General features: G+C 27.5%; 2 protein-coding genes across 2 annotated transcripts; one reads left to right on the top strand and one right to left on the bottom strand.

Moving 5' to 3' along the window:
• Window positions 1-4,907: 4,907 nt before the first annotated feature.
• On the top strand, window positions 4,908-6,726 carry CYCP4;1 (cyclin p4;1). Its single transcript, XM_039024121.2, has 2 exons — window positions 4,908-5,415; window positions 6,040-6,726. The coding sequence occupies exons 1-2, from the start codon at window positions 5,075-5,077 to the stop codon at window positions 6,329-6,331; spliced, it is 633 nt and encodes a 210-aa protein (XP_038880049.2). The 5' UTR covers window positions 4,908-5,074; the 3' UTR covers window positions 6,332-6,726.
• A 2,534-nt stretch (window positions 6,727-9,260) lies between these two features.
• LOC150038174 (replication factor C subunit 3-like) lies at window positions 9,261-16,006 on the bottom strand. Its single transcript, XM_090315009.1, has 10 exons — window positions 14,879-16,006; window positions 14,625-14,657; window positions 13,944-14,100; window positions 13,552-13,730; window positions 13,075-13,211; window positions 12,875-12,973; window positions 11,834-11,903; window positions 11,154-11,231; window positions 10,860-10,971; window positions 9,261-9,537 (listed from the first exon to the last, which is right to left on the bottom strand). The coding sequence occupies exons 1-10, from the start codon at window positions 15,824-15,826 to the stop codon at window positions 9,473-9,475; spliced, it is 1,878 nt and encodes a 625-aa protein (XP_090171135.1). The 5' UTR covers window positions 15,827-16,006; the 3' UTR covers window positions 9,261-9,472.
• Window positions 16,007-16,601: the final 595 nt, after the last annotated feature.

Below are 16,601 nucleotides of genomic sequence, written 5' to 3'. Positions count from 1 at the left end.
ATTTAAGACACAAATATCTAATTTATATATAAAAAAAACCCTAATCAATCGTATTGTAGAAGAAGAGCCACCAACGTTTGCCTTTAGTGAGATTTGAATCGAGGTTTCTTGAAAATCAAGGCAATGACGAGGGTGTTGTCGTCGCTTTACACTTTTCTTCTGTGATTTCATCAGGAAATTTGGGAGCAACGGAGCTTGGTTGGGTTTCCAACAATGAAAGTTTGAGTTTTTATAGGAAGAAGGGTTCGGTTTTTGTGTGAGGAGATAAGGAAAGGAAAAGAAAGATGAGAAAGGAAAAACGAAACTCCCTGTACGTACTGATTGAGCTTATCGCACGTTGCTTCGAAAATTTTGAACCCACCCAAATTTCATTTTTAACAATTGAGTGCCTTTTTTTGTGTGTGAGATTTTATAAGCCTATTTTCTAAAAGGCTATCTACCAAAGCTATGATAACTCCTATTTCTTGTAGTGAAATGGTTATTAGTTCTAACAAAACCTCGATACGCCTTGTCTGTTAGCCGTAAAATAATCCTTTTAGTTCTCTAAAAATTTCAAATTAAGTTGTAATTGGGTAGTATGTGTAGCTTGTATAGAATGACAGGAGTGAGTGAAGATTTAGGTTGTGTATGGTTTAATTTTTCAAGTGTTTAAATTTTTAAACACTTTTTGAAGTTTATTTTAAAGATTTTTTTTTTAATCATAAGAGTTTTAAAATAATGTCTTTTTTGAAAAACATTTTTTTAATATATTCAATCTAAATGAGCCCAAAGTTTAGTTTATGATATTGTTTATATGATTGTTATAATTTTCTGCAAATGACTATGAAATCTTTTCTACTTGCAGCTATACTAATCACATGCAAACCTAAGTAGTAGACTTCCATATTAAAACTTTATGTACAATCTTGAACTAAAAATCACACAGCTAATCATTTACAAATATACAATATCATAATATAACTTTATTATTTTTATTTTTTCATATGTATTAAAAAATATGCTTGTGTTGGCACCATTTTTCAAGGCCTAAGTATCTAAAATATCAAAAACGAAAAAAAAATTATTAAAATTTGGATGATTATATATATATATATACACAAACATATATGTACATAAAAAATGAACTAGAATAACTATGAGATTATCAACATGCTAATTTAGAACTTTTTTTTTTTTTTTAAAGAATTTAAAATCATAGTACAAAATAAATCAATAAATTTCATTATCTTTTTAATTAAGCTGTCTCTCTCATAAACCAATTGGGTAATTCATGTTGTACATTTTTGGTATCTTTGAAGATCTTGTTGGTTGTATGATAATATAAAAACATATGAAATTATATCCTTTTCCAGTCATCCAATGGAATTGATTTTTAACTGTCTACAGCTCAAATCCTTGTGAGAAGTTGCATGTTCAAGTTGGAACCAGCTTGCCAAATTTCAAAATGGAATGAATACAACTAATTCCAACTTGTTTCTAACATGTCTTCTTTTCTTTTTCTTCCATAACACAACCATTTGAATACAATATTTGAAATAAGAGAAATTCTAGTTTTACTAATTTGAGTTGTCAACAATCTGGTTTTAGAAAACTCGGGAGATATTTAGGGTAAGGAGTGGAGTTATGAACTCCAATGAGTTGTTAAGTCTTGGAATTGTGAATTTTTTAGATCTGCACTTTAAGGAGATTTTTTTTTTCTTTTAATTTAATTTAATTTTTTATTCTAGAGTATCCAAACATTCCCTCGAAACATTTAAGATAAAAGTACGAGAAAGTATATTTTAAAATAAATATGAATAATTGAAGTATGATGATGAGAGATTATGTTTGGGTTTTTAAATTAGGGGATATTTGGCTTACCCTGAACCGTATTTGAAAGGTTAAAAATCACTTTTAGTCCCTATATATAAGTAACAATTTAATTTTTAAACTTTGGTTTGTAATGATTTAGTCCCTATATTTTTAATTTTGTAACTATTTAGTCCCAAACTTTACTATGTAACAGTCTAGTCCTTTAATTTTAAAATTTGTAATGATTTAATCTTTATGGTAGAAATTAATGTTAAAGTTTAATGAAATTTCAGGCTTAAATGAACCATTAATTAGATACTTAATATTTTTACAAAATACAAAGTTCACATCATAAAGCGCTAAAAATTGACATCTAATTTTGGTTTTTTTTTTTTTTTTTTTTTTTTTTTTTTTTTTTTTTTTTTTTTTTTTTACGTCAGGAACTAAATTGTTACAATTTCGAAAGTACAAAGACTAAATTATTACATACTAAAGTTTAGGGACTAAACTGTTACAAAATTGGAAGTATATGAACTAAACTGTTATGAATCAAAGTTCATAGATTAAATTATTACTTCCATAAAAATTCAAGGGTCAGAAGTATTTTTTAACCTATTTGAAATTAAGAAGTTGAGCTTACGTTTCATATATCGATTTGTTTACCTGAAGCTACCAAACTCATTAACTCTACATGCCACTTAAATTCAAGTCACAAACTGACCATAAAATTACATACCTTACACATTGAAAATCAATCATTATTTCTATGTATGATCCAAGTACATGTTAGTTTTTCAGTCTCAGGTTTCATATATACTAAGACGTATTAAAAACTATGAGTCCACAAGAACATGTTTTAATGTGCATAGAAATTATCTCTTTGGTATTTAATGTATAAGTTTTTCATGTTCTTGATAGAAATACTCGATACGATACGTAACAATGTTCGTACAATATATATGTGTGTGTGTGAATGAAACAAAATAATAATTTAATGATATTTAATGACCAAATTTGAAAATCCAACCCATCAAAGCTAAATCTTTGTGTGTTTGGACCAAAAGCAACAGCATATGCTTATGCTTTGGATGAACTTAGCAAATCCATGTTGTGTCACTGAGTCAATTGAATCAATACACATGCATTCTCTCTCTTTTTTGGATCCCTAACATTTTTATACCCAATTTTTGCACATGTATTCACATGATCCTTAGGCCTTTGCCTAATTGCCCATCAATTGTGTTTACATTTCTTTAACTCTTTTTTTTTTTTTTTTTTTGTTGAAAAAAGTCAATTTTTTAATTAAAAGAATTAGAGAAAAAGAGAATGCCAAATGTCATCATAATCCATTATCTTTAACTTCTTTTTTTTTTTTTTTTTTCCCTCTCTTGCAAGTTTCAAATATTAATTGAAGAAACAAAGAATCCTTATTTTAATTATTTGAAAAAGAATAGTTTTAATTTCAATGTTTGTTCTTGTTCATTTATTATTTTTCCACTATCCATATATCAAACGCGCTTTATATCATTTTTGTTTTCATGATGTTCTTTGAGTGAAATTATATTATCCTTCTATCATAATTATTGTCAAAACAATCTTTTTTTTAATGGAAATTAAAAAATATTTTAGAGAAAAAAAAGAGAGAAATTTTTCTATTTACAAAAATAACAAAAAAAAAAAAAAAACTAATAGACATTAATAAACTTCTATCAACGTCTACCATATAGCATCAATGATAGACTTCTATTAGTTTCTATCACTAATAAACATCGATAGACTTTTATGAACTTCTATATAAGAAGATTAATTTTTGTTATTTTGTGTAAATAATTTATCTTATTTTTCTATTTTTAAAAGTTTTTTCGAAGTGGTAATAATAATATCAATCACTCTGTAATTTTTATGATTATTTTAAAAAGGTGAAAAGAAATCAAATAAAGGAATTAGCCATATAGAAAATTGATAATTAATTTTTAAAAAGAAACCGAGTATAATCCAACTTCACACCTTCTCTAATAATTATGAATTTGAATTCAAAACATCATTACCCCAACTCAAAATCCCTCTCTTGAAATTTCAAAGAGAGAGGAAAAAAAAACAAAAAACCTTCTATGTTTGGAAAGCCACTCAGCCAACCCCACCGAAGGGGACAAAGATGTCCATGTTCGAGTTCTTGTGTCCTTTTCGGTCATTAAATAAAATAAATAAATATATTTTTAATGTAAAAATTGTATCTATTTAAATCTTTGTACTTCTTTTTAAAGAGAAAAAAATTATGTACTCAATGACAGAGCTATATTTCATATCTCCAAATATATTTGATAGGAGATTCAAAATTTAAATTCTAATTTAAATAATTTTTTTAAAAATGTATTCCATAATATATTTATAGTTTCATTTACTACGTTAAATATAAACTAGTATTAATTAATTAATAAATTCGTTTTATGTTAAAAAATTGTATAATTATTATTTGGTAATATCATATAATATATAATATTAAATACTTTAATTTAATAAAAAAAATTAAGTTTATAATATTAAAAACTATTTTTTAAAACTATTTTATCTTTTTTAGTATAATTCTGTATTTCAAAATTTCAAATTCAAAATTTGAATACACTGAAAACATAAAAATGTTGTTTTTCAGAATTTACATAATTTGTAAATTTATATGGACATAAAATTGAAAATTGAAAAATTTGTTAGATACATTTTAGAGACTTATTAATAAAATAAATCAATAAATAAAAACTTATATACTATTTTAACTATCCATTATCAACTTCATTATAACTCAATTAATTTAGGTATGTATATATATATTTTTAACAACATATAGAGTAGAGGAATCAAATATCTACTTTTGAAGTGATCGAAAGTGATTGATATGTCCATTGCTAATTTTTGGTTTGATGCATATACTCTTGAGTTCAAAAGTAAATTAAATAGTCATTTTTAAAAATAAAAAAATGAATTAAAATATTTATAAATATAATAAAATTTTATTGTCTATCTTAAATCGCATATACTAGTCAATCGAAATTCTATTATAGATAAAATGTGATATTTTACTATTATTTATAAATAATTTTAGTAGTTTTGTTATTTAAAATAGTAATGAAAGTAAAGCATGAATAAACAAGTATCTTCAATTATCCCCCACGTCCTCCATTGTTGTATTATGTATATATAAAAACCATGCAATTCCAATTTGCCGGAAACTCAAAAACAAAAACAACCAGAAGGAAAAAAGCTCTGAAGCGTGCTTGATTGTTCATCAATGGCGGAGCTAGAGGACCCAACTGTCATGGCGAAGCTGATCGATTTCCTCTCTTGTCTCCTCCAACGAGTGGCCGAATCCAACGATCAAAACCTCTCTGTTCATCTTCAACCCCACAAAATCTCAGCCTTCCATGGCTTAACTCGCCCCACCATTTCCATCCAAAGCTACTTAGAAAGAATCTTCAAGTACGCCAATTGCAGCCCCTCTTGCTTCGTCATTGCCTACGTTTATCTCGATCGCTTTGTTCAAAGACAACCCTCTTTGCCCATCAATTCCTTCAATGTTCATCGCTTGCTTATCACTAGCGTTCTTGTTTCTGCCAAATTTATGGATGATACGTGAGTTTTTCTAACCTGATTGACAGAATTTTCGATGTGTGATTTGATTTGGGCTTTTTTTCAGCCTACCTGCCAAGTTACTGATGAAATGCCTCAATGAGTTCTGTTTTCTTTCTTTCTTTCTTTCTTTCTTTCTTTCTTTTTTTTAACTGTGAGACAGGGGTTTTAAGAACACGTTTTGGTTTTGCTAATTATGGCTTTTTTCTGGGGTACACTTCTGGTTGTAGAATGAAGAAAACTTGTTATTTTAAAAGATTCTTTTATCTCCTTTTCAAGGATCTTTTTTATGTGGGTTTTGTTTTGATGAATATGATGCTTTTTGCAACTTCTTGTTTGTTCTTGATCTCTTTCTTTGGTTGGTTTTCTGGGAATATTTTTCTCCTTATGCATCATTTCATCACACTACTTGCTGAATATGCTTCTTTCTCTCATTTTTCAACAGCTAGGCAGCCAGCTAAAAAGCATATTGAACTATACATGAATTTACTTTACATAATACAAAAAGGCTGCAAAATTTGGTTCTATAATCAGCCTTTTTTCTTTCCCAAAGATATTAAAAAGGGGTTTTGAATTTGGACAATTTGAGTTGAAGTTTACTGAAATATGTAGTGGAATTATTTTCAGGTACTACAACAATGCATATTATGCAAAAGTGGGTGGGATCAGCACAACAGAAATGAACTTTCTTGAAGTGGATTTTCTATTTGGTTTGGGCTTTCATTTGAATGTCACTCCTACCACCTTCCATTCTTATTACTCATATCTTCAAAGACAAATGCTTCTGCTTCAGCCTCCTTTGATGAGCGCTGCTTCTACAAAATCAGAGCTGCTTAGTTCATCAAGAGCTCTGAAATCCCACTTCTGTTTTGATGAAGATGAAGCTTCTCATAAGAAGCAACAACTTGCAGCTGTTTGAACAAATTCAAACCCAAAATTTGGAATTCAAACTTTGCAGAATTGTGGCCAAATTCCTCAGCCAAAACCCAGGTTTCAAAAATTGGATTCTCTCCAGTTTTAAGCATGAATTGGTTCTGTTATTTGCCTGATTAGATAGTAATATATTCAGCCACCGACTGGATGAGTTTGTAATGTATGTATCTTCACATATACACACACCAACAAAGCTTTGCAATTTTGACTATGGCAGATTTTGGGTTCTGACCCTTTCATGGTCAGATCTTTGTTCTGTTTCTGATTCTGTTTGTGGGTTTTCTTGGGTTTGAAGTTGTGTACAGATGAGATTCATTAGTGTTTTAAAAGATTTTGCAGCTTTTTTAAGTAAATGTTGTGGTTATTATTGGGCACTTGAAATCTTTGGCGTTGAATTGGTACCTTTTCTTTTTATTTTTCTTTAAAGGAAAACCCATGGTTTTAACTTCTTTTTTATGTACTTTAACTTCACTCATATTTTTTTCAACCATTACATTATTACTTTTAATTTTCGTAAATATTTGAAAAGTATTTTCTAAGAGAGAATGTTGGACGAAAATTGAGACAAAATGATTTGGTGGTGACTTGAAACAAAAATTGAGACTCCAATGTTGTCAAACTATTTCAGATCACCTCCACACCCGTTTCAAGTTCCAACTTCCATCTAAAATCTTAGTAGATTTCTATTGTTTAAGTTGTAAATTTAGTTCATATAGTCTAGAGAAAGTTAGAATCTAGTTTTATGGTTTTAAAAGTTAAAATTTAATTTCTATGGATTGATAAAATGACATGCATAGTCTCCATGATATGATAAAATGCTCCTAAATAGTTCTTATGGTAGGGACTAATTATGAGAATTTTGTCAAACCATAAAAATTAAATTATAGTTATAAATCATTAGGATGAAATTCTAACTTTCTCCAAATCATAGAACAAAATATGTAGTTTACCTATTTCCATTTGAATGATAGATTTTAAATATTTTTTTTAAAAAAAAATCAAAGATAATATTGGTAAAAAAAAAAAAAAAAAAGTAATTTAAGATAATGGTTCTTGAAAAAGGCTATTAGTATTCGAATGTTGTTTTAGTGAAAAGAAGTAATAGTGAAATTTGTGGGTTTTTGAATCAGCTTCTCTCTCATGTAATGGATGATTCCAAAGAGCAAACAAAACTTGGAACACATGCATCAAATCCTCATTCACCAATTTTGTTTTAATTGGAAGCGCTAAGAAAGGTACACATGGCATTGTCTTCAAACAATGAAAATACATCCATTCACTCCAGCATAGTTTAAATTATTAGGTATTTACATGTTTTTGTATTAGCTCAACTCCAATGTTAACAAGTTTTTTATTAAGAGTATAGAAAATTAAATTCTCCAAATATGTCATTAACTCTAAAAATGAAAAAAAAAAAAATTGTTTTTTCATTAAGTAATTTTTTGTTAAGAAAAAAGAAGCTACAAATAAAATGAAAATGCCTCAATCATCAACTTTTATATATACATATTTTGTTTTTAGTTATTAAAGTAATTGGTCATGTTTGACAGTTGTCCTGATTGTCTAAAGAGAAACAAAGAACATGTGCATTCATGGACATGCACCAACATGAAAGAAAAATACAACATGGCTCCAACTCATTGGTAGTTGTCTTTTTTTTTCTTCTTCTTCTTTAATATGTGGTTGTGAAGTGGCTTACCTATTATGATTAACTGCATTTCCATTTTGTATTTAATTTTCTAAAATTGACCTCAATTTTTCTTTTTTTTTTTTCATTTCAACAATTTTATTATTATTATTATTTATTTATGGTAGGTGGATTTAGTTTCAATTTAATTTCTTGATAATTGTTTTAAATAACAAAATTATTGACAATATTGTCAAATATAGCACAATATCACTACCTATCAATAATAAACAGTGATATAGTCTATCAATATTATCATTGATAAATAATAACTTTTTACTTTATTTATAAATAAGTTACTATTTTTTTATATTTAAAAATAATCTTCTCTTTTCTTTTCTTTAAACTAAATCTAACCTCTATAATAATAACTATTAAATATAAAGCACTAGTTCATGACATAAAACTTTTAAAACCATAAAAATTAAATTGAAATTAAGCTCAATCCATAGAAATTTATATTGAAACCCTTAAACTATTTGGATGAAAGTGATGTCAAATCTCCATTTTTATAGTACACAATTGAAACTAATCCCAAATTATACAAACCAATTTGTTAATTAACCCAAGTTTAGTCTCCAAAGAATTCACTTATACATTGAATTATCATATAAATAAAACACAGGAGCTTCCCCTTCCAATACTCGCCGGTAACTTGAAACACTGATAATTAACTTACACCGAGAATAAAAAATCTTCAAATTAGAACATTTTAGAAAAGGAAAAAGAAAACAGAACAAAACTGTTTCTTAAAAATTAAAATTATTATGAAATTGACCTTTATTTTCTTGTTTCTAACAATATGAAATAAGAAACACAAAACAATTATGAGACAAAAACAAAATCATTATTAAAATCTCGTTTGGTGACTATTTTGTTTTTATTTTTGTTTTTTAAAATTAAGCCTATATCATTTACATTTCTTACCATGGTTTGCATATTTAAGTACAATGACTAAAGTCTTAGTCAAATTCTAAAAACAAAAACTACTTTTTTTTTAGTTCTCAAAAGTTTGGCTTGGTTTTTTAAACCATCGGTGATTAGTAAATAACAAAAGAAGAAATTTGAAAATGAAAATAGTGTCCATAGGCTTAATTTTCAAAAACAAAAACAAAAAACAAACGTAGTTACTAAATGAGGCTTAAATTATTAAATTTTGGTTAAATACTTCATAAGAAAAAGGTTTTTTTTTTTATAAAAAAAAAAAGGCTAAAAAAAGAAATCATAATAATCAAACGGATATATTATTAATATAAAAGTATCCCCACACACCATGAAAAAAAATTATAGTAAATATTACATGACAAGTAATAATATATATATTTTTATATATATATAAGTTTGTGTATAAATATATATTAAGCAAGAATCTGATATACCAAGGGGAAAATTCAAAAGTGAGTTTTTCCCGAAAACCAACCTTTCAAATGTTGAGATTATTTATTTATTTATTTTCATGCCATTTGCTTCTCCCTTATAGCAGCTCATGAACTTCGCTATGAATTCTGTACAAGAAAATGAAAGAAATAAAGAAATAATTTAATTATAAGATAATTATTTTAAATGATAAAATTATTTAAAAAAAATTTAAAGATGACAAAATGTTATTGTCTATCAATGATAGTCACAAACAGTGACATTTGATTATATTTGTAAATAAATTGATTCATTTTTTTATATTTAAAAATAACCTTTAATTATATATGCTTGTCTAGTAATAATTTTCACTTTTTAAAAATTTAAAAGAAAAAACAAGCACCTATTGTGTTCTTAGCCTTGTGGGAAATAAAACAATTAAAAATCTTTTGAACTGTACTTTGAAGAATCTGTTAAAAATCTTTATGTAATTTTGTGTTTATTAAAACGTAGGCTATGTTGTTTGTATATAAAAGATGGCTAAGGTTTAAAAGGTCTTTTTAAAAATGTAAAAAGATTTAGCCAAGACAATGGAAATATCTCAAATTATTTTTTAGAAATAGAAAATCGAAAACAGAAATCGTTGCCAGTTACCTTTTACTTTCTGGAATGACCGAAATAAAGTATTTAAACAATTAGCATAATAATATATATCTTTAATATTTCAAGAAGTTAAAATTTTATAGAAATAGCATAATCAAAATTGGTTCAAATATATAAAATACAATAAAAATATTCAAATTTATTCCATGATTGTAAAAAAAAAAAAAATGAATATAGAATTAATAGATAACCCAATGTTTTCTTTTTAAATATATACATAAATATAAAACTAAAAAAAAATACTAATCTGAAAAATAGTAAATAAAACTTTCATTTTTTGGGTTGGATGGTTAACCTAGGGGGAAATACTTTTTCGCCTATTATTTTGGGTTGGTTTTTACTTCGTCCTTAGATTTTAGAAGGTTAATTTTTGAGTTTGATTTCAATTTAATTCTTAGATTTCAAAATATTACATTTTTAACCTCAATTTTTCATTAAATACTTACTTTCAATAATTAATATTAATATCTATTAATTAATTTTAAAAAATTAAAAGAATTACAATTAACTAAGTTTCACAAATTTTTCATTACTATTAAAACTAATTTGTAATTATTTTAAATTAATTAATAAGTTAACACGAAAGACCGAAGTGAGTATTTAGTGAAAAATCGTGGTTTACAAGTGTAAGTTTTGAAACCTATGAACCAAATTAAAACAAAACTTAAATTTCAATAGTAAAATTATAGCACGAACTAATTAAAATTTTAAAGACTAAAAGTATAATATTTTGAACTAACAAATGAAAATCGGACTCAAAATTTAAGGGAAAAAAAAAAAGTATTTTCACTCAATTAAAATATATTACCTTCAATCTTCAAGAAGTGGTTAACATTCTTTCTCATAGGATCATGCTGCCCTTTGGCCACCGCCTCTTCCCCACTGCCTTTTTCACTAACAAATGATTTTTCCTCCATTTTCTAAAATTCAAATTAACATCTATACATTAATATTGTTCTTTAAATATTTCATTCACATTTTATTTCTTAATTTTTTTAAAAAAAAAAACCTTATATTATAATAAAATGGCACTTACGTTAATAAATCTTGTACGAGTTAGATATGCACAAATTAAATTTATAATAAAGGGGGAAAAATTTACATTATAATCAGCATAGAAACCCTCAATTCGACGTTGTAATTCTTCATCCAAAAACTTCTTTAATTCATCTACTAGAGTCTGCACATACATAGCATTACAGAGAATAAGAGAAGATATATGAGACAAAATTTTTAATTAGGAAAAATTAGAAGATTTTTTTTTTTTCATTTTTTCTTTTTTTAACAATTTACACCCTAAACTTTTGAGTAGTATCAGTTTAAACCTTAAACTAATAATTATATTAATTTAAATCCTGAACTAATTCCATAAGTGTATCCAAATAAAACATAATGAAAAGTAAAGGTTTAAATTGTACACTTGTGAAGTTATTAATCGATACAATTATTAGTTTGAGGTTTAAATTGATACACATATGATAGTTTAAAGTTTAAATTAATACAACCATTAGTTTTGGGATTCAATCGATACAACTCCAAAGTTCAGGGGTGTGTAAATTGATATTTACTTTTTTTTTTTTTTTATGACAGGAGAAATCGATTATTAAACCTCAACATTAGATTAGATTGATGTTTTAGGGTGATTAGTTGAATAAATCTTTGGAAAAGTAATTGTTTGTAAGACTTATGTGTCTATAAAATGTTATATTGTTGGATACAAGAGAGAATCTAAAAGGAAAAAAAAAAAAAAAAAAAAGAAAACGAGAGATAAAAGAAAATTACCCTAAAAATGAAATTGGGGGAGACATCATATTCAATAAGCTTTTTAAGTTTTCCACGAACTATATACAACCTGTGAATGAACGAAGAAACAATTAAACATTAATTTTAAAGGTAGATAATTGACATGTACGCCATTTTCTTTTCTTTTCTTTTTTTCTTAAAAACCCATTATCCACTTTTATTTTACTAAAAGAAATCAACATAATATTAAATCTTGTGATCGAAAATCCAAAAAGTTACTTTAATTTATTTTTTTTTTTAACATTAAATCGGGAAAAAAATGAAAAAGGTTTGTTAATATTATCTATTAAAATTGAAGTATAAATAGAAAATTAAAATGTAACATATAGTTATTTAATTATTTAACTTAAATTTCTAACCCCGTTTTGGTTACTTTTGTTAATAAATTTCTAATCCCCTTTTGGTTACTTTTGTTAATCATTTGATTTTTTAAAAAAAAAACTTGATGCTTGAACATTATTTTTGTTTTCTTAAAACTTCTCTAATAAGATTTTCACTAAACACTTATATTCTCAGCGAAACTCAAAAAAATATAAATAATTTTGTTATTTATTTGTTTATTTTAAAATTTGGGCTTACATTTTAAAAAACACTCATAAACAAATAAATAACAAAACAAAATAAGAATTATATTTCGAGCTTAAATTTTATAAACAAAATAATTAAAATTGATTTCAAATAAAGAAAAAAATGAGTCAACTTATTTATAAATATTGTAAAATGTCATTATCTATCAGTGATATATTGTGATAGACAAGAATAGATTTTAATTACGAATAAACAGTGACATTTTGCTATACTTGAAATTTTTTTTTAGTAATTTTATCATTTAAAATAATTATTTAAATAAATTATCACAATTGGAAAGCATTATATTCTTAATTTTAAGTGGTAAGGTAAAAAAAAAAAAAAAGGTAAGAGATATGAACTTCATTAGAAATTAATTAAAATCAAATAAACTTGAAGAAAAAATTGGTAATAAAAATGAATGGTGATATATATAAATATATAGTTAATTACTGTTTTGGGCTTTGCTCTTCGACTATCTTCTTAGCAACATCTGCAATATCATCTTCCCAACCCGTCAATAATTTATTCTCATCTTCTTCAAACAATTGACTGCAAATCATTAATAATTTCACCATAAAATAAATTAATCCGAAGAAAAGCTAAAATAATAATAATAATAATAAAACTGAGAATTTAATTGTATCCCTAACCTTTTTTTCCAGGAAGCCTCTAAGGATCGAATGGCTTGTCGGAGGTTGTTCTTGGAATTGTCGGCAATTCTCTCTGCCAATCGCTTCGACAAGTCGAATCCTTGTTGTTTTGCTATGAACCCCAACACTTCTACAATCTATTTTCATTATTTAGTGTAACAATTTTCATTTTTTTTTTGTTAAAATCGTTTCATGTTCCTAAATACCACTTTTATTTAACTTGGTTTAATATTTTTTTTTTTCTTTTTCAGAAATTTAGTTTAATATACATGTTGTTACTAATCAAATTTGACTTTGATATTATTATGTTATTCTCGTAGAATTTTAAACGTAATACATAATGACATTTTTACCATATTTGAAAATATTTTCAACAATTTTATCATTTAAAATAATTATCATTTTAGTAATTTATTTATTTTTTTCTAAATTAAAATGAAATAGAGAGGAAAAGATTTAAAAGAAAGAAATTGGGACCTCTTGTTGTGAAGGAGGGGAGAGGTGAACAAAAGTGCAGAGAGAGCTAAGAAGTAGAAGCTTAGAGGCATCGGAACAACAGAAGAAAATTTTGCTGCAACCTTTGTTCCTTTCAATCGCCCATTTTACATACATTAAAGTTTCATTTGATAGCTGATCTGCTTCACATAATACAATCCCTACACATCAATTGAAATTAATAATCTTAATACGCATAAATCTTATAACAATTTTTATGAATCAAACATCACGAGGGTTATTAATTATTTGAGTTATGCTTAAATTGATTTTTGTTTTAAATACTATTATACAACTTACGCAAACATGTGTAAATTCAAATTTACAATGATCGATATGCCTTAATTAGTTGGAACTATGATGTGTTTAATTACCTCGACAATTGGCATGATTACATGGTAAAGGAGACTGGGATTCTTTCATGAGCTGGACGATGACTTGTTTCTCAAAGCCTTTGGTTTGTGACATATTGACTTCCACGTAATGAGATGATTCTTTCACCTTTACTTCTATGCTTCCCAACATTTCACTCTACCAAGTCATAGAATTACTAATCATAATTTAAATAAGATTTAAATACTACTGTAGTCCCTATACTAATGGTTCTAGTTCGTTTTGATCATTATACTTTCAAAATGATCATTTTAGTCTCTGTACTTTCAAAATGTTCACTTTGGTCCTTGTACTTTAAAAAATTGACCATTTTGGTCATTTCATTTTCATTTTTAAGAGATCAAAATTGTTATTTTTTCAAAATTCAATGATCAAAATGAACCAAAGTTAAAAATAAAAAGACTAAAATAAACATTTTGAAAGTATGGGGACCAAAATGATCATTTTAAAAGTATTGAAACTAAAATGAGCCAAAGTAAAAAAAGTAGAAGGGCCAAAATAGTATTTAAACCTAAAATACATCCCCCGACATTAGTAAATTAATTAATTTATTTTTATGACAAATTAAATTAAATGAAATGAAAGGTAAAAAACATGAAATGAAAGTAGGTTCTTTCTCTATATGTGTATATTAAGAGAAGAGAAAATAAAATTAGACACACCTTGAAGTCAAAAACCTTGACAACTTCCTTGATCTGTGAGGAAAGAAAGAGAGAATAATTAAGAAGTTAGGAAAATTCTCACTTCAAAATTAAAGTTCAAATATGCTATAATATAAATACATAAAAATTATTGATCCATGCGTAAAATTAAAGTTCAAATTAAATAAATGCATGAATTTGAAAAGAAAAAATGAAAAATAAAATATATGTGTGGGGGAATTGGGAAGGTTTATTAAGTGATAGTGATAATACACCTCCATTATTGGTTGATGTCGAAAAGCTTGACGAAGCATAGCTTGAATCATAGTCCTTTTCCCAACTCCAGGCGCCCCTTCAAATATATAATAACGCCCACTTCCTTTTTCCTTTACCATTTCCTTCAATTCCATTGCCCTTTTTTTATTGCATATAAAATCCTCCAACGCTTTTGGCCTATACTTATCCCCCCAACTATACCTCTCTTTTTCCATCTCCACCACCACCCCCACTCCCCCGCCGCCGCCCCCACCTCCTCCTCGCCGTCCGCCCTTCGATACTAATCTCTCCCTCAACAGCTTCTTTCTGATCTCCACTTCATCATCACCACTTTCTCTCTTCGCCGACGTCGATGATCCCGGCGACAACGACGCCGTCTTCGTCGTAACCGTCTGGATTCTCAGATGCTGACGTGGCTCTTTATAAGAATTGTGGGGACCACTACTGGGTTGTTGTTCTTGTTCTTCTTGTTCTTCTTGTTCTTCTTGTTCTTGTTGTTTACGGAGGCATGGGGCCCAGTAGTCCTTCAATTTGGAGACGAAGGAGGATTGAGTGGAGGCGGCTGCTGAGGTGGCATAAGAGTGGGGACCACGTGGTGTTGTAGTGGTGACGTGGACGGGGGTAGAATTGAGAGGGCCATGATGGTAATTAATGGCGAGGGAGGAATCGGTTAGGCCACGGTAATAAGGGCTGGATTTGGGGGTTTTGTCGAGGATATCGAGCTCATTAATTCGTTTGTTGTGGGCTTCAAGGCTTTCTTCGGTTAGCTCAGAGTCTCGGGACAAAACGGCTAAACGAGCAAGCAGTTTCCCTAGCTTCGAACTCCATGACGATTTTGACGACGTCGTTGAGATGGTGGCGCGGCGGCGTCGGCGACGGCCGTGGTCTGAATCCGACAATGAACGGCGGAGGGTTGGATTGGGTTTTGGTTGTTGTTGTGTGGCCATGGACAGAGATGGGTTCAAGTTGGAAGCCGGAGGTGGTGGCGGCGACGACGGAGGAGATGAGAGAAGAGGTTGATATTTGTTTCCATTTGAAAAGGGAGAGAGAAAGGATGGGATGCGAAATGGGGTTTATAGAGAAAATAAGGAGAGGATAAGGTTTTCGAATTTTCATTTAATAATAATACTTTTGGTGCCTTAATTAGTTTCTTTTCAATTTATCATTTAACTTTTAAGATTAATTAATACTTTTGGTAATGGGGAATTAAATTCAATTTCTATTTGGTAAGTTGAAAAAGTATTATATTTTTCGGTTTTAGATTTAAAATTGATTTCTAATCCATCTTTAAATTTGTAAATTGATTTCTAATTGATCCTTTGAGGATAAAAATAATAGAAAAAAAGTTGAACATATGTACAAAAATGATATTTTAATTATTATGTTATCATTTAATTATATCAAGAAAAATATTTGAGTGCATCTCCGTTGCACTTATCTTCATGCATTATTTCATTTAATGGTCCAATTACAAGTTGTTATATGGCAATTTTTTTTTTTAAATATTATTTTTCTTTTTGTTGGGAAGAGATGCATGGAGATGAGTATAGTCTAGTTTGCATCAAATGACAAATATACCTAGGCACCATTTATAAACTTATCTTTGTACTTAAGGAACTAATAAAAAATTAAATTCAAACCTCAAGATCGAAAGTGTTATATTTGAAACTTTAATTACCATGTTAGACTTAATTCAAATACTGATGACGACAATCATTTTGA

Source organism: Benincasa hispida, chromosome 1, assembly GCF_027475165.1.
Source record: "Benincasa hispida cultivar pf3 chromosome 1, pf3_genome.v1.1, whole genome shotgun sequence".
Taxonomy (NCBI): domain Eukaryota; kingdom Viridiplantae; phylum Streptophyta; class Magnoliopsida; order Cucurbitales; family Cucurbitaceae; genus Benincasa; species Benincasa hispida.
This window is presented reverse-complemented; position numbering and strand designations above follow the sequence as displayed.